The sequence below is a fragment of the Bos javanicus genome, chromosome 17, assembly GCF_032452875.1.
Source record: "Bos javanicus breed banteng chromosome 17, ARS-OSU_banteng_1.0, whole genome shotgun sequence".
NCBI classification, from domain to species: Eukaryota; Metazoa; Chordata; class Mammalia; order Artiodactyla; family Bovidae; genus Bos; species Bos javanicus.
This window is the reverse complement of record NC_083884.1, coordinates 63,017,110-63,035,018: the sequence shown is the minus strand read 5'-3', so window position 1 is coordinate 63,035,018 and position 17,909 is coordinate 63,017,110. Positions and strand designations below refer to the sequence as shown.

General features: G+C 45.1%; 1 protein-coding gene across 3 annotated transcripts in view; it reads right to left on the bottom strand.

Annotated features, from left to right (window-relative positions):
* Positions 1-17,909, bottom strand: part of BICDL1 (BICD family like cargo adaptor 1) — an 80,126-nt gene that overhangs the window by 19,589 nt on the left and 42,628 nt on the right. For all 3 annotated transcript variants that reach the window (XR_009730417.1, XM_061385011.1, XM_061385012.1), the window contains exons 3-4: positions 8,398-8,514; positions 4,995-5,141 (exon numbers count right to left, since the gene is read on the bottom strand). Coding sequence is in view for 2 of the 3 variants with exons in the window: in XM_061385011.1 (XP_061240995.1) it covers positions 4,995-5,141; positions 8,398-8,514 (264 nt within the window). In the remaining variant the exon portion in view is untranslated. The remainder of the gene's footprint in view (positions 1-4,994; positions 5,142-8,397; positions 8,515-17,909) is intronic.

The following is a 17,909-nucleotide window of genomic DNA, read 5'->3' as shown; positions in this document are numbered from 1 at the left end:
GGTGTACTAGTCCTGTGTTTATGTTTTTTAAAGTTCTTATCTGTAAAGTATTCTTTACTTACAGATGAAATGACAAAAATTCTGGGATTTACTTCAGATTTTACTTCAAAATAATATGAGAGGGGAGCAAGTGGATGTCATGGGGCTGGCCAGGGATGGATGGTGTGTAGATATGGACAGTGGGGTACATGGCGTGTCATTGTACTATTCTGAGTTTGTCTGAAATTCTCCAGAATAAAAAGTTGCACACACAAACCTACAGGCAGACAAAATAAGGCACCATTAGACTCTCACCAGAATGGCTAAGAAAAATAATAGTAACAGAATAATAATATCAGGTTTTGATGACAATGTAAAATAACCAGGATTCTCACTGCTGGCCGGAATGGAAGATGATGTGCACCTCTGGAAAACTGTTCGGCAAGTTTCTAGCGAGTGAAATACACACGTGTCTTTTGATGCAGGTGTTCCACTCTTAGGTGCAGACCCAGTAATAAATGACTGAAATGTACATGAAAGACAACCAGGGCGTTCACAGCAGCGTTATCCACAAAAGCCACTCACAGGAACAATCTGAATACCAATAAAAACAGAATGGGTATGCTCACATCCTGCAATACTGTACAGCACGCCACAAGAGCACGAAGAGCACACTGCTTCTCATGCCACAATGGGGGTGAGCTTTTCAGACACTGATGTTCAGCAAAAGCCAGACACAAAACAATTTATAATGTATGATTCTCTTTATAAAAGGTTCCAAAACTTGAGATAAAAGAGATAAAAGTTAGAAGAGAGGTTTGCTTTTGAGGAAGAAACAGTGCGCTGACTGGGAGGGTGCAGGAGGAAGATTTATGGGTGCTGACGATGGGTTGTCTTGACCTGGATGGTGGTTACACAGGTACCGATAAAAGCTTCAGTGGGCTATACACCTAAGGTCTGTATGCTTTACTATATGCATGTTGTACTTTGCTGAAAACGTGAAGGGGAAAAGGGTTGTTTGGAAAGGAGCTAGAGGTGGAATCTGAAGTTACATCTGGGCAATAATACCAAGAGTTCCCAAACTCACGAGAGAGGCAGTCTCACCTTACTCACTGATTACAGGTGAAGCCCTTAGCGGGGGACAGATTTTAGGAGCACGCGTGTGATAGATTTCCACAGCACACGCGGCTCAGAGGAGGAGAGCGACACCCGTGTAGAGAGGGGACGGCAACGCAGGCATCACGACTCATGGGCCAGGGCTCCTTCCCTGTCTTTTGCTGCCACTGCCTCACCCCTCTCTGCATTCTCTGTGGCCCCTTCCCTGTGGAGTCCAAACAGGGCATTTGCCACCTGATGAGGTTATTACTGTTGAATGTAAAGGGAGACTCCATCATGGCTGCTAAACGCCACACTCTTACTGGTACACTCCATCCCTGCACTTACTTTCACCACAACAGCCCCGAACTGCAGAATCAGTCTGTTGGCTAGCTGCTGTGTACTGTCCGCACGCTACGTACAGGAGCAGTGTTTCCTACCTCTGTAACGTGAGGGCTGCTCACCTCCCGTCCCCCGACTGAAAATACACTTTGGGAGGTGGAGGTGGGGAGAAGAACTTCCTGGGATTTAAATTTAGTTAATCCTTTAATAAAATAGCATCTTCGGTCACCCCTGTTCATTAAAAAGATGGAACGCCATACTCTCTTTTCCAGACTATCATTGACGTAGGTCTGTGGCTCCTGCAGAGATACAGAGCCCAGGGGCAGCAGGCAGCAACTCGAAGCTCTGTGGTTCTCATGAATGGAGCAAGCTGCCTTGCAGAGCCTTCAGCTATCCCTCTGGGTGCCCTGGGAGCCTCTCCTCTGCTGGTCAGTATCAGAGAACATTTGGCTAATGGCACCAGTGGTCTGGGTGTGCCTTAACTAGGAAGGATTTGAGCCTGGCTGCTCACAGAATGACAAAGGACTTGGCAAGCCTGCCCTGCATGGTTCCAGTGGGTCAGCAATACCTGCTGGTCCAGTGGGAACTCCTCCAGCTCTGGTTTTGAGGAAACTCAGAAAGAAGAAATTAGGTTGATTTTTTTTTTTTTTTAAGATATGCCTAGGAAGCCTTTGGCACAATTACAAACGGCATATTAAATTGACAAAATGCTTTGCAATTATTTTCTAGACAACTTCCATATACATCTCAGCAGGGGAAGTTCAGCACTGACAAGTACGAGTTCTTAGGCACTGGACATTAGTTCAATTCCTCACGCACACTCAGAGGTGCTTAATTACTTGTAACAGCAAGAGAACAAACACCAGGACAGGTCTGCCCTCTCTGGTCAATAACTGATCCATAAATAAATGCAGAAAAACTAAACCAACGAAGAGTCTATTAAATACAAGAACCTTTTAACATATGAAATATCACCCTTTATAGGACAAAGATGAAACTAAATGTAATTTATATGTCTGACCAAGGAAGACACCAAATGCCTTGTGTTTGAAGAGTTTGCGAAGTTCGAGCTTACAACACTAATGCCCTTAAAGTGGGCAGAGGTCGGGGCACTCTCTCCGTCTTACGCTGAGGGAACTGAGATGGCTGATATTAAGTGATGTGCCTAACGGCACATACCCAGAGTCAGCGAGGTCTAGACTCCAGGTCATTTGTTTCCTGGGTCCCCACAGGGAGCAGGGCCTGCCTTCTCTGCTGATGACAGCCACCCACTCCTTGGGACGAGGCCCCTGCACACATCTGTAAGATGCTCACTGTTATGAAACAGAGCAGTTAAGTGGTCCTCTTGAGGGACAAATCCTTTACTGGGTATTAAGAGTTTAGCAAAATGCCTACTTTTTCAATTTCCTGGGCCCTCAATAGTCATTTTTATCCCTCTCAGACTGAAAAAAAAAAAAAAAAAAAATCAGAGCTGGATTTGATCAGTGTTTTAAAAACCTGTTTCTGACAGTAGAACCCCAATTACAGAGTGAGCCAGATCAAAGGGGGCTACTCTGCTTGCGGCAGCCTGTTGCCCTGCCCGCTCAGCCATTCTCTCATCCTGTGTCTGAGGAAAAGGATTAAAACCGGGGGGATGAGAAACACTCCAAGACCACTAGCTCTGCAGTCTACAAGTCTGATTCAGGACCGTTCACCTACTCCCTGAGCGAGCCGAGATTTCTATTTCTGCACAGGCCATTTCAGCAACAGAACTAATTAGCAACACCTTAAAGAGTTTTATATGACTAGAGGAGGAAAAAAAAGTACAAATAGTTGGGAAAGAAGAGATTTCAGTCCATAAACGCAGCTTTTCCCAATGCAGAGGTCCCAAGGTGGGACCTCCCTGACCTGATGCAAGCGTTGCACTCCCATTCTTGAAGAAGCCCAATCGGGAGGCAGCGCATGTGCAGGGGGCGAGGATGTGAACGAGGTGCGACTGGGGACTCTGGCTGCCGAGAACATACAGCCCACGTGCTAGCCAAGTACTACACAGTCCACACTGGTCCTGGCTCTTCCTCACCCCCAGGTCTCCCATTCTTGATCTGAAATAAGGACTTCTCATTTGTGAATTCATGTTGAACAAAAGTTTTTTTTTTTTTTTTTTTTTTTAGGCAGGGCCATTTCCCCATTTTTCTTTTTCCTTCTCCTCTCCATACTCTACCTCGGCAACCCTCAGGAGAGCACCTGATGGCGTAATAAACGCTGGTGAGACACTGACTTGGAGAGGCACGTGATACACAGGAAGTCATCACTGAGAACCAAGTAAAGCAGGCAGGAGGGCCCCCTTCTGGATTCTACCCAGGACTTACTACACTATTTAGGACAGAGAGCTCACCTTTCTTAGCCTCAGTTTTAGAACATCTGCAAAAATACTCTGTTCTGTGCAGAGCAACCGACAAATGTCCATGGCTGTTATCACCGTAAACTTTAAAATAAGAGCAAACTCCTTTCCATTTTGAAAACTGATGTGAGGCTTTAGCCAGCATCATTTTCTGTTCCACACTTACTGAGGCCCCGCTTTACACAAAGTTCTGAGCTGAAGGTATAAAACACAGAAAAAATGTTAATTTGCCCTTAAAGAGGCTAATCACTCAGAGGGCTGTTTAACTGATGGTATCACATGACCTTAGCCTAAGATGTTTCCTCATCCCACGACCCAGGGTTTTCCTCAACAGCTGACTGCTGAGCCCAGGGGCCTTCTGCAATCTGGTCTTTGGGCAGGGACCCACCTGGCACAGGACTATCCCTGCTGGCCACCTGCACGCGAACTGCACTGCTGCAATCGGCTCTGCTCCCTGGCACACTCAGAGGACACCCCAGGGAAGCAGGGCCCGGAGCCCCAGGCCCAGTGCTCCTAGGTCATTGAGGCGAAGCATTCTTGGCAGCAGATGCTGCACTGTTTCTGGGGAGGCTGAGTGTTTAAGGGGTCGTTTCCTGTCAAGTGTGAGCTTTGGGATTCAGCTGAGGCCTGGTGGCAGTTCCCAAATAAGGACAAATATAGCCATGAAACAATTTCTTTTAGCAAGGAAAAAAAAGAGGCTAATGAGGCTCATAGAGGGGTCGGCCTGTGCCTTCGCTAGCAACTGGCAGAATCAGGATATGTCCCGCTGTGCTCAGTGGGCAGCTTCTGGGCTTCTGCTCGGGGCCAGCCCACTGAAGGCAGGGGCCTGGGGAAGCAGCAGCAGAGAGCACCGTGAGTCCAAGACACAGCCACGGGCTCCCTCTGAAGTCCCCCCCAGATTCCACAAACCCCAGGAGGCAGAACAGCACTGCAGGTGCTCCAGTCACGTTAATAGCCCGGAAAGAACTCCATGAAACTGCTCCTGGGGCCAGTGGCTCAGAACAAACTGGAAGGATGACCTGCTGGAGCAACGCACTGGTTCTTGGCAGAGAAAGAGCAGCCAGTTAGCCACACCTGAGGAGACCCATATCCGGCCTGAGGAGAGGCCTCAGCGTCGCCCACTGCCCATGCACTAGCCCCTCCTCGGGGCCGGGCGGCCGAGCGCGCCTGGCCCTGAGCCCGCCCCCCGTGCCCGCACCTGGAGGTCCTTGTCGTGGCCCTGCCTCTCCAGGATCAACACCCGGTCCTGCAGCTCCTCCACTGTCCCCTGGAGCAGGTCATTCTCCTCCAAGGTGGCGCTGAGACGGTGCTCCAGCTCCCGCTTCCGATCTGACAGCATCTTGATCTGAAAGCAGGGAGAGCGCCACAGGGCGGTGTGGGGTTACACCCTGGCTGACGAGTAGGGCAGGAGGGACCAGCCCCGGAACACGAAGGCAGGCGTCTCTCCAGCGCTCTGCCCCAGCGCCCCCACACCGGACAGAACAGCTATGAACTCTCCAGCTGAGGAGAAAACCCCTCCCCTTCGTAAACCAGTCTGGGAAGGAGTGGGAGTTAAGCTTTGGGGAAGCTGGAATGTGGGGTGCCAGGTAGAGGCAAGGAAGGTTAGTGCTCTGGAAAATTCCACAGATAACACAGAGAAGGGCTCCACCTTGCTGCCCACAACGGTTTTTTTTTTTTTTTTGGCTGTGTCATGCAGCATGCAGGATCTTAGTTCCCTGACCAGGGATCAAACCTGTGCCCCTATGCAGTGGAAGCGTGCAGTCTTAACCAACAGACCGCCAGGGAAGTCCCCTGCCTACGACTTTACTCCAACCCAACAGCTGGTGGGGTAGTGGAACCTAACCTGTGGGACACTTCTCTCAAGTCCCGAGCCTAAGACAAGGCCCAGGACAGCCCCTGGGGCACTGCACTCTCATGTTCTTCTCTCTCTCCTCTGTCCTTCCCCCACCGCTGGCAGGTCTGGCACTCGAGGTCATGGCTCAGACCCAGGGCCCCAGGTGAATGGGGGAGCCCTAGGATACAGAAAACAGCACTGCCTGCATCAGCCCCTGCCCTGGGAGGGAACAGGACACTGACAAGTAAATAACTGATTTTACTCAAGGTATCTTCTGCTTCAGCAAGAAACTAGTGAATAGAAGCCATCTTTCTCCTTTTATTAAACAGGTTGATATGTTTGTACACTGAGTATCTAGCCAGCCACAAGAGAGATACAGACTTTCTTTTAGGAAAGTCTGTTCTGTCTCTTCTGTTTCAGTGAGAAAACAGAGGAAAAGAGGAAAGAGATGCCAAGTCTTCTGTGGCTTCAAGGTTTGCAGGGTGAGAGCCACCCAGCATGCCCCCAGGCCAGCAATGCTTCCAGCCCAGGAACCCTGCCCTGCTCAGGGGCCTGCAGGAACCATCCCGAGTCCCCTCAACTGCCAGTGGCCTTGGGGGACTTCAGGAGTCCTGTAGGTGCCTCGGCTCCTCCCATTATTAGTTCCCTGCTAGACTGATCTCTTACCCCATTTCTTGCGAGTATTCTCCTGGCGTGGTTCAGATGTGCTCTACGATCTCTAGTCTAGCATGATGACAGTTCACTAAGGGGACCAACCACAGATCGTTTCCAGGAGAGATCTGGAAATGAATGTCCCAAGTCCTCTGAAACCTGCCTCCCCTCCGCTCTTTGGCTGTTCTCACTCTCTGGACTAGAATTCTTGCTCAGAGGGCACGACTCTTCCCCGGCCACCTCCCCTCCGTTGGATGAGATGCCGTCCTGGGGAAATGAAGTATGAGGCCTTTGTCCAGAGGGATCAGGTATCCGGCCAAACAAAGGAACACTGTCTCTCAGGTGTGCACCCCGGGAAGGACCAACGGAGCAGCTGTGTGAATGGCCTACTCTTCTCCACGCTGAAGCAACGCTGCCCACGTGAAGGGAGCTCTTACTCTAGCTGCATTTAAGTACCCTCTGACTCTCACATTTTCCTTCCCGTGGATCATCTTTGGTTCCCAAGTCCCATTCAGTGAAGTCATGAGGTAACCTGGTTCTGATATACAACCCCACCCCTTAACAGAAAACAAACAAACTCAGAAGTTCAGAGCTTTGTGAAGTGTCTTACTGCTACTGCTAAGTCGCTTCAGTCATGTCCAACTCTGTGCAACCCCATAGACGGCAGCCCACCAGGCTCCCCCGTTCCTGGGAGCCTCCAGGCAAGAACACTGGAGTGGGTTGCCAGGTCCTTCTCCAATGCATGAAAGTAAAAAGTGAAAGTGAAGTCGCTCGGTCGTGTCTGACTCTTCGAGACCCCATGGACTGCAGCCTACCAGGTTCCTCCGTCCATGAGATTTTCTAGGCAAGAGTACTGGAGTGGGGTGATATCGCCTTCTCCGAGTGACTTACTGGAAATAAACAATTTCATAGCTTGGCTTTTAGATGTAAAAATGTTATTAGATGAAGCAGGGAATTGGCATTAGGTAGCCAACTCCCTCACCCGATCCTACACACCCTGAAACTTGGGACCCAATCTGGCCACAAACATTCCTGGGCATGACCCTGTGTCACAAGGGTCTAGGCAGACAGACAACTTGAGGGTGCTGGACCTTGGCAGAGGTGGCTGAACAGCATGTCATGCACACAGACCATCACAGACAGGCATGCCAAACCCACCAGCACCAACTACTTACTTCAAGGACCTGCTGCTCAATACCCGTAGGAATCCCAAGGGAAGGGAGGGAAGAAGGGAGTGAGAGCCAGGAGAAAAGAGAAGATATTGACAGACTTTAGGAAAAACATCTTTGCATCATGTATGAAACAGGGGAGTAGCCATCTTGGCCTCTTGGGTCTGACCATGAGGGCTCGTTCCTTTACCATGGTGGTGGCGCTGGACTGTCCCTCAAAATGTAACTCAGTCAAAGGGCTGTTGTTCAGACACTTGGCTGAGGGGTCTCAGGAGCAGAGGAGGTGGAAGCCTCTCCAGCACAGAGGCCCCCTTTGGGCTGGTGATGTGACCCTTCTCCGCTCCTCACCTCCCCACAACCTGCTTCTTACAGACTCGTCCCCTCAGTGCTACTTTCCCTGCTCTGGCTTGCCCGCCAGGGCCACAGACCCCGCCTGGCCTCTCGTATGCTTTCAATAACACTACTTTCTTCTAAACACCACACACAGTGCTTTCCATGTGTTAACTCATCAAATCCTCTCATCAACACTATGAAGTAGATTACTTCAACCCGATGAAGGACATATTACTCTCGGTTTATAGGTAAGAATAATAGGTCCTATTTAGAGGGACTGAAGCGGACCCAAATGGAATGGAGAAAGGGAAGATTCTCTTTCCAATCCTCCGTTTAGGATGTTTTGGAGGGATCAACATATCCAGTAAAAAGTAGGTCATCCCTAATTTCAGCACACTCGGCAGTAACTCTGAGCAACCGTACTTCTCTAGACAACAGGCTCCCCAGGGAAACACGGTCGCGCGATCCCCATTCAGTTTCTCACAGACATCTCTCTCCAGAGATGCTAGATAGGGCAGGTTTTTGTTCAGAGGACTCCGTGTCTAAAAGGCCAGGCACGGCTCCTGCAATGAGAAAAGTCCTTCCGCCCAACATGGCTGCTTGGGGAGGCTGACCTCGGCCTGAAGGCTTTCGAGCCGGATGATGTGCTGGTTGGTTGATGAGTTTTTCTCCCGAAAGTCTTCTCTGAGGGCGTGTACTTGCATGGAGAGTTGTCTCTCAACTTCTGATGCCTGTAAGCAAAAGAGATCATGGGGCTGATTCAGAGGCTGTACAAAGGAACGCCGTTCAGAATTTTGCCTTTCATTTCTCAAGCATATCTTTGCAACTCTATTCTACAGGAAGTACAGATGAGAAACAACCGGTTTCCCACCCCGTTCACTTTGTTCTCTCATGCCCAAACAAGACTGACCCCTATCCCTACCTAAAGCATGAATGACTCTGTCTAGGTCTAAGACCACTTCGCTGATCAGAGGAAACAGGCCTAGAAAATAGTAAGTTCTCAAATGTTAGTTATTATCATTATGACTCTGCACACAGCAGAAGCTCCACAAACATCTACTAAATTCAGAGACAGTCTCAGTATTTTACAAGAAAGAATAAGACCAATATACCTAAACTTTAGAAATTCCTTTATCTTCCCCGTCCATTTCCTTAGTGGGGGCCAGGCAAATAATCTATCTGTCTTACTCCCAATGTGGGCACTATTTAAAATACCCTGTCATGTCTGTTAAGATTTTTGCTGTTCATTTCTCAAGGATGTTTTCTGTACCTCTCGATTCTCTGGGGAGTGCTGGCCGAGGGGCTCCTTTCCCACCCTAATCTGTTTATTCTCTAAAGTGGAAACCCAGCAAACACCAAGTACCATTCAGTGTATCCGCGCCTTCTCTCGAATATGCAGGAGAATGTTTTGAAAGAATGTGCCCTTGGAAGGATCCAAGCCCTGTCACACCCCTGAGGGCCCAGCCAGCCAAGCCTGCAGAGCAGAGCCCTGAGCGCAGCCCTGGGGAGGGTGGCCACAAGACAGGGCAACTCACTGCCTCAGTGCTTCTTGGAGGCCAAACGGGGTCAGTAAGCTTTATGGGTTCTCAGGGGAGATCACAGCTGCAGAAATGGTGAGGGAAGGCTTTCAGAGGAGGCGGGTGGTAATAATCTTGAAATGGTAGGTGAGCTGTTCAATGAGGCTCTCATAGTAATGGTCACACGTTCAATATCTTTTATCTTCCTTTTATCTTCAAGTGCTATGTAATCAATTGCCCATCTGTTTTTGGTCCCATAGATTCAACAAACATGCCCCCCTCCCTGCCCCCAGACTACAGAGCCACAAGAATCAACCCACAGTGCTAATTTTTAAACAATTACAAGATACACAGCAAAAGAAAAGTCAAACCATCTCTTTTTTCTTATTCTAATTTTAGTTTTAGACACTACCAGCTTATTACCGAATCACTTAGAAACACAATATTAGTCGCTCCTGCCTAAAAATACCATGAGTATTATTTACCAAGTGCTCCCTATGTGCCAAGAACTGTGCTAAATGCTTTATCTCAATTGTCACAACCAAAGTGGGGCCTATCACCCTCATTCAAGGCAACAAGCTCAGGGAGGTGAGGGATCTTGCCCCACATCTCAGTGAATGACAGCATCAGAACGGTCAATTTGGGGTTATCTTACTCTGAAATTAGGACTTCAGTACTACCTTCTTATACAGTACCTTGAAGTAGGTTTTCCTATTTCTATCACTCACTATTGAAACCAACTTTATGAGTCCAATTTAGACTTTTTTCTTTCTTCTTCTTTTTTTTTTTTAATACTAAGCAATTTTATTTATGACTCTTGAAATTTCTTTGAATAGAATTTAGGGCCCATAAGGAAAATTTCCTCTTAAAAATGCTGTAGTTTGGTAGTTTGGTCACCTACGTCAAATTCAGTTGACTATCAGAGTTTCAAATATGCTGGAGATTACAAAGCACTGGGTAATTTAGGCAGCTGGGACCTTATTCTGAGCATCGCCATCTTGACATGAATCATGAGACAACCAAGCCTAAGAGGTGCACTGGGGACCACAAATAGGCCCAGTTATCAGAAGGGCTCCTGTAGACAGTCTCCTCTCAAAGCAACCTTCCTAGAAACGAAATTTGTCTCTTCCCTCCAGGCATCATGACACCAGAGTCTCAGCTCTTAACCACTATGTTATAATGTCTCTTTAAAATGTCTGACTCCTCAGATGTACCCAAGGATTTACTGTTGACGAAGGCTTTCAACCTATAACTCTCATTTGAATCTCCAACCGCCCAAAGAAGCAGGAATTGCTGGCCTCATTTTGCAGACAAGGAGGTGGAGGCCGAGAGGGAGTGGCCCTGCCCTGGCCCTCCTGGTTCTGTGCTCGCCCACAACACCCTGGCCACCTCCAGCCAGGAGGCCAGTCACCGGTCTGTGATGGTGATGGAGGGGAACACATCGGTCAGACACATAAGCACCATTTTCAAGGAGCTAATGCACCTTCCAAAATATATTATTTCCTTCTTTTTCAGAGATGGAAACTGGCACAGATATTTTAGATCTAACAGAATGAGTATTAGCTGTTTCTGCACATAAATGAAATAATGATGGCTGAAGTTTGTCCGTAACTCTAATGTTCTAAATGCTTTCTAAATAAAGTATCAGAAAGGTTATAAAGTCAGTTTTACTTCTATAATGAACACAGCACACTGGTGCTTGTCAGTGCTGAAGCCAGGATTTGTACCCAGATCTGCAGCTCCTACCCTGACACTCTCAGCCCCAACACACAGCACTCCCTTTCTACTCTCCTTTGCTCCCTCTCAAAAAAGCTTACAAAATGAAAGTGACATCAGAGTGACAACCTTGAATTTATTCTAATTTAAGACAAAGGGTGAATTATTAAAAACCATTTGTAATTTACTACAGTTGAAAACTGTTGCATTAGGACATGAATTTAAAAATAAATTTATTTTTCAATTTCCTATTTTTATTTATTTCTATTTTTTGGCCACACCATGTGGGACCTTAGTTCCATCACCAGGGATCAAACTTGTGTTCCCTGCAGTGGAAGCACATAGTCTTAACCACTGGACTGCCAGGTAAGTCCCTATTTTTCAATTTTCAATTTCTGTAACAGAACTCCATCGCAGAATATGGGTTTATTTTCAAAGTACATTTTGTTGATTTCTCCCCAATCTTTCTGTGTGTATGTACACACTTCTGTGTGTGTGTACAATTAAATTACTCATGATCATATTGCTTACATAAATTTTTCTTTTTTCACTTAGCATCAAAACATCTGATATCAAAAACAAACATCAGGTATCAAAAACATTTCCATGTTGTTTATTATTGTGTGTGTGCGTGCACTAAGCTGCTTCAGTCATGTCCAATTCTTTGTGACCCTATGGATTGTAGCCTTCCAGGCTCCTCATGTCCATGGGTTGCCACGCTCTTCTCCAGGGGATCTTCCTAACCCAGGGATCGAACCTGTGTCTACTGCACCTATTGCATTGGCTGGTGGATTCTTTACCACTAGCGCCACCTGGGAAACCCAATTATTTATTATTATACTTCTTAGTCATCACTTTAAATGGCTTCATAATATTTCATCACGAAGATAACTTATGATTTCCTCTAGCAATGGCACCCCACTCCAGTACTCTTGCCTGGGAAATCCCATGGATGGAGGAGCCTCATAGGCTACAGTCCATGGGGTTGCTAAGAGTCAGACATGACTGAGCAACTTCACTTTCACTTTTCCCTTTCATGCATTGGAGAAGGAAATGGCAACCCACTCCAGTGTTCTTGCCTAGAGAATCCCAGGGACAGAGGAGCCTGGTGGGCTTCCGTCTGTGGGGTCACACAGAGTTGGACACGACTGATGCGACTTAGCAGCAGCAGCAGCAGCACTCCCTTCTTGTTAGGCATATGTGATTTTCCCAGATTGCACAGTTATAATGATTACATGTCACTGTGATGGTGGTAGTAGAGCTTTCCTACTAATAGAAGTAGAATGGAAAGCCTGAGTTTTCCGGTGGAATGCAAAAACTGAAAAAGTAGATGATTATAGTTTAGAAGAGGAAATCTACACCAATTTGAACCAAAAATGGGTTTATGATTACCCTATGCTTAACTGGAAAATTCAATTAACCAAAAGTCTCTATTTTCTTATTTTCAAGGTCTTATTGTTCTTGATAAAAACTTTCAAATTTGTAATGGGTGCTATCAGCTTACTGAGAGCATATTATATGATAAGTCTCCTTTTTACTGTCTTGGGTATTTATAGTACTAAAAGTAATGGCCAGCAGATGATACCACCCTTATGGCAGAAAGTGAAGAGGAACTAAAAAGCCTCTTGATGAAGGTGAAAGAGGAGAGTGAAAAAGTTGGCTTAAAGCTCAACATTCAGAAAACGAAGATCATGGCATCCAGTCCCATCATTTCATGGCAAATAGATGGGGAAACAGTGGAAACAGCGTCAGACTTTATTTTTGGGGCTCCAAAATCACTGCAGATGGTGATTGCAGCCATGAAACTAAAAACGCTTCCTCCTTGGAAAGAAAGTTATGACCAACCTAGATAGCATATTCAAAAGCAGAGACATTACTTTGCCAACAAAGGTCCATCTAGTCAAGGCTATGGTTTTTCCAGTGGTCACGTGTGGAAGTGAGAGTTGGACTGTGAAGAAAGCTAAGCGCTGAAGAATTGATGCTTTTGAACTGTGGTGCTGGAGAAGACTTTTGAGAGTCCCTTGGACTGCAAGGAGATCCAACCAGTCCATTCTAAAGGAGATCAGTCCTGGGTGTTCATTAGAAGGACTGATGCTGAAGCTGAAACTCTAATACTTTGGCCACCTGATGCAAAGAGTTGACTCATTGGAAAAGACCCTGATGCTGGGAGGGATTGGGGGCAGGAGGAGAAGGGGACGACAGAGGATGAGATGGCTGGATAGCATCACCGACTCGACGGACATGAGTTTGGGTAAACTCCGGGAGTTGGTGATGGACAGGGAGGCCTGGCGTGCTGTGATTCATGGGGTCGCAAAGAGTCGGACACGACTGAGCGACTGAACTGAACTGAAGTAAAATATAAATATATAACAAACTTAACTTCTGAGTTTTATTTTTGGAAGGCTTTGGGAGGAATTGGCACACTGAAGCCTAGTGAGAACAAAAGACTACCATACATATTTGCATTTACTTCAGTTCGGTTCAGCGTCAGTCCTTCCAAAGAACACCCAGGACTGATCTCCTTTAGGATGGACTGGTTGGATCTCCTTGCAGTCCAAGGGACTCTCAAGAGTCTTCTCCAGCACCACAGTTCAAAAGCATCAATTCTTCAGCGCTTAGCTTTCTTCATAGTCCAACTCTCACTTCCACACGTGACTACTGGAAAAACCATAGCCTTGACTAGACGGACCTTTGTTGGCAAAGTAATGTCTCTGCTTTTGAATATGCTATCTAGGTTGGTCATAACTTTCCTTCCAAGGAGGAAGCGTCTTTAATTTCATGGCTGCAATCACCATCTGCAGTGATTTTGGAGTCCCCCAAAATAAAGTCTGACACTGTTTCCACTGTTTCCCCATCTATTTGCCATGAAGTGATGGGACTGGATGCCATGATCTTCGTTTTCTGAATGTTGAGCTTTAAGCCAACTTTTTCACTCTCCTCTTTCACCTTCATCAAGAGGCTTTTTAGTTCCTCTTTACTTTCTGCCATAAGGGTGGTGTCATCTGCATATCTGAGGTTATTGATATTTCTCCCAGCAATCTTGATTCCAGCTTGTGCTTCTTCTAGTCCAGTGTTTCTCATGATGGACTCTGCATATAAGTTAAATAAGCAGGGTGACAACATACAGCCTTGATGTACTCCTTTTCCTATTTGGAACCAGTCTGTTGTTCCATGTCCAGTTCTAACTGTTGCTTCCTGACCTGCATACAGGTTTCTCAAGAGGAAGGTCAGGTGGTCTGGTATTCCCATCTCTTTCAGAATTTTCCACAGTTTATTGTGATCCACACAATCAAAGGCTTTGGTATAGTCAATAAAGCAAAAATAGATGTTTTTTCTGGAACTCTCTTGCTTTTTCGATGATCCAGCGGATGTTGGCAATTTGATCTCTGGTTCCTCTGCCTTTTCTAAAACCAACTTGAACGTCTGGAAGTTCACGGTTCACGTATTGCTGAAGCCTGGCTTGCAGAATTTTGAGCATTACTTTATTAGCGTGAGAGATGAGTGCAATTGTGCGGTAGTTTGAGCATTCTTTGGCATTGCCTTTCTTTGGGATTGGAATGAAAACTGACCTTTTCCAGTCCTATGGCCACTGCTGAGTTTTCCAAATTTGCTGGCATATTGAGTGCAGCACTTTCACAGCATCATCTTTCAGGATTTGGAATAGCTCAACTGGAATTCTATCACCTCCACTAGCTTTGTTCGTAGTGATGCTTCCTAAGGCCCACTTGACTTCACATTCCAGGATGTCTGGCTCTAGGTGAGTGATCACACCATCGTGATTATCTGGGTCATGAAGATCTTTTTTGTACAGTTCTTCTGTGTATTCTTGCCACCTCTTAATATCTTCCGCTTCTGTTCGTTAGATTTTTACCAATACCTTTCCAAAGGGAAGGTTTCATTTCTGGTAATATGTTAGGTTAGGTTACTTGGACTGACTTTCCTACTGAAAACAGCTAAAAATATTGGATAAAATGGAAAAGACTTCTTAAAAGCGTCAAAGAGCTGCCAAGATAGTGATGGAATCATAAGAATGCTTCACATTATTACAACCAACCAATGGAACACAAACAGTAACAAATAAACCTAATTACACCACAAATGAACAGCAAAACCACAAGTACAGTGGGTGGAGAAGAAAATAACTCAGTTAAATGGCTTTGGAAAACAATCCTTTGACTGTGTACTATAAGGTTCAGGAAGAAAGAACTACACAGAGCTACTGAACTGTAGGTCATAACTTGCTTCTCACAGATGTATGGGTTAGCAATTCTAACATTACTGGGTTTATAGAATTGAACAAATAAGTAAATGTATCATGGATAATGAGAACCACGTTTTCCTGTGGAAAAAGAAGTTACAAATAAGGAAAGAGGGAAGGCTAACATGAACCTTATGGTACTAGATTAGAATTGAAGACATCAGAACGAACTTACGGTGTTTAACACACACACACATATATATATAAGTGGAGGGATTGAGAAAATGATTATATGCATCTGTTTATGAATGAGGTAAGTTTTTACACACTCATTCCCTAATTCTGTCTTCTGAGAGGACCTAAAAGTAATGACATCTTAGTGCACACATTGGTTTGTATACACTAATCTCTAAGAAATGAACCAAACAATGCTCCTTGGAGAAATGGCTTGTTTCAGGGTCGGGGGAGGAAAAAATACAAGATGAGCTTAAACCATCTTAGGATGCCAGAAAGAAAGGAAGTGCTTAATAAATGAGAGAGGTACACTGAATGGACATAGAACTCAACTTGAAGGAGCTCCCAGTGGCTAAGGCTGGGACCATTTGATCAATGAAACAAATAATGATGGTAATGGATTAAAATGCATAGAATAAATATTCATGAGTCCACAATGATAAGTAAATAATTGGATAAATTAGTTACTGAGGGAAAAGAGGCAGCTCTTCCTTACAGAGAATTCCAACTAATAAATATAGAAGGAATGCTGTAAACAGAAAATCGCCAGCAGGCAAGCATCACAGCAGTAACTGCTGCAGGCAAGAGCTGGAGGATGGACACTAATAACTGGTGGCAAAAACTGGACAAGAAACAGGGTATTTATACAGTCTCAAAGTATCTCCCTGTAAGGCTTACTAATCACAAGGAAGAAAAGAGTAACTTCACAGTGGAGAAGCCTGGCAGATACTACCTTAGAAGTTACTGTCATCAGTTAAAAAAAAATGTCAAACACGACGTGTCCTCAATATGAACACTGAGAAGGGCGCCACCGCACTTCTGTGCTACCTTGCAAAATGGCATAACCTAATCATGACAAAACATTAGACAAACCCCAAATTGAGGGACTTTCTATAAAATAATCCATCATTACTCTTCAAAACTACCAACTTCAGGAAAAACAAACCAAGACTGAAGAACTGTCAGAGATTGAAGGAGACAAAATAAACATGACAAATGAATACAGCATGGGAGGTTGAACTGGATCCTGGGCCAAAAAAGGACAAAGGTGGGAAAGCTGGCAAAATCCCAGAAGGTATGTGGATTAGCTAATACTGCCTCAATGCTGGTTTCAATAACTACTATGGTTACCTAAGATGTTAGCATTAGGGGAAACTAGAAGAAGGGTGTATGAGAATCTCTATCTTTCCCCTAACTTCCCTGTAAGGCTAACATTGCTTAACAACAACAATAAAAAAACAGCTGATTGGTAGTGCCCCTAGACACTGCAGGAGAAAACGAGTTATCTCTGAAGGATGGGAACGTCATTCAAGGTCAAATAATCTCCATAAATAATGTTCTAATAAAAATAAGCAGATTATAGTAAAACAAAACAAAAATACACATGGAAACAAAGATTCATGAGCAAGAACCAGCATAAGCAACAACAGAAACAGATTCACAATGACTTCAGATCCTAGAATTATCAGTTACAGATTATAAGACAACTGTGATTGTGTTTAGATAAATAAAAGGCATGATTAAAAATATCTCTATGGAACAGGAAAATATAAAATACAACCAACCAGTCTGAAAATGGCACAAGATGTCCAGCGATAAAAAACAATCCTTTTAGTTCACATAGTGCCCTGGACACACACCTCTAGCAGAACGCATATTATATTTTATTACAGTTATCCATTTGCATCCTTCTCCCTCACCACATTTTAAGCTTTTTAAGATGGGGGGTGATGGTATCTAATTCATTTTTATATTGCCAGTGGATAGCGCAATGCCTGGCATATGATAAGTACTCAAAAAATGTCTGAACTAAGTATCTCTTTCATGGCTGTTAGAAACTGCCCTTGATTAAGTAAAAAAGAATCAAGTCTAAATGTATAGTAATATAGCTACCATGGGATGAAAAAAAAAAGTAAAAATCTCCAAAGAACCAGAGTAGACACACACCCCCAAATTAAAGTCAAAATGTTAACAAAGTTTATTCCACTTTTAGAGTGGCTAGATTTATTCTACAAACTAGGGATACAATAGTGAGGAAGACAAAAAGTGTTAGTCACTTAGTCTCAGTCAGTGTCTGACTCTTTGCAACCCATGGACTGTAGCCCACAAGGCTCCTCTGTTCATGGAATTCTCCAGGCAAGAATACTGGAGTGGGTAGCCATTCTCTCCCTCCAGGGGATCTTCCAGACTGAGGGACTGAACCTGGGTCTCCTGCACTGCAGGCAGATTCTTTACTGTCTGAGCCAGATCTGGTCTCTAGAACTCTCAGAGCTGGAACCCTACTAGAAAAAAGAAACCAGTTACTGAACTCCTTCACTGTATACACAAGGAAACTGAGGCCCAGAAGGAATCCATAAGGATCATATAACAAGTAACTGAAAGGTAAAACAAGTGAGATACCAATTTAGGGAGAATGACTTGAAAGGATGGAAAAACAAATCACAAGAAACAGGAACTTAAA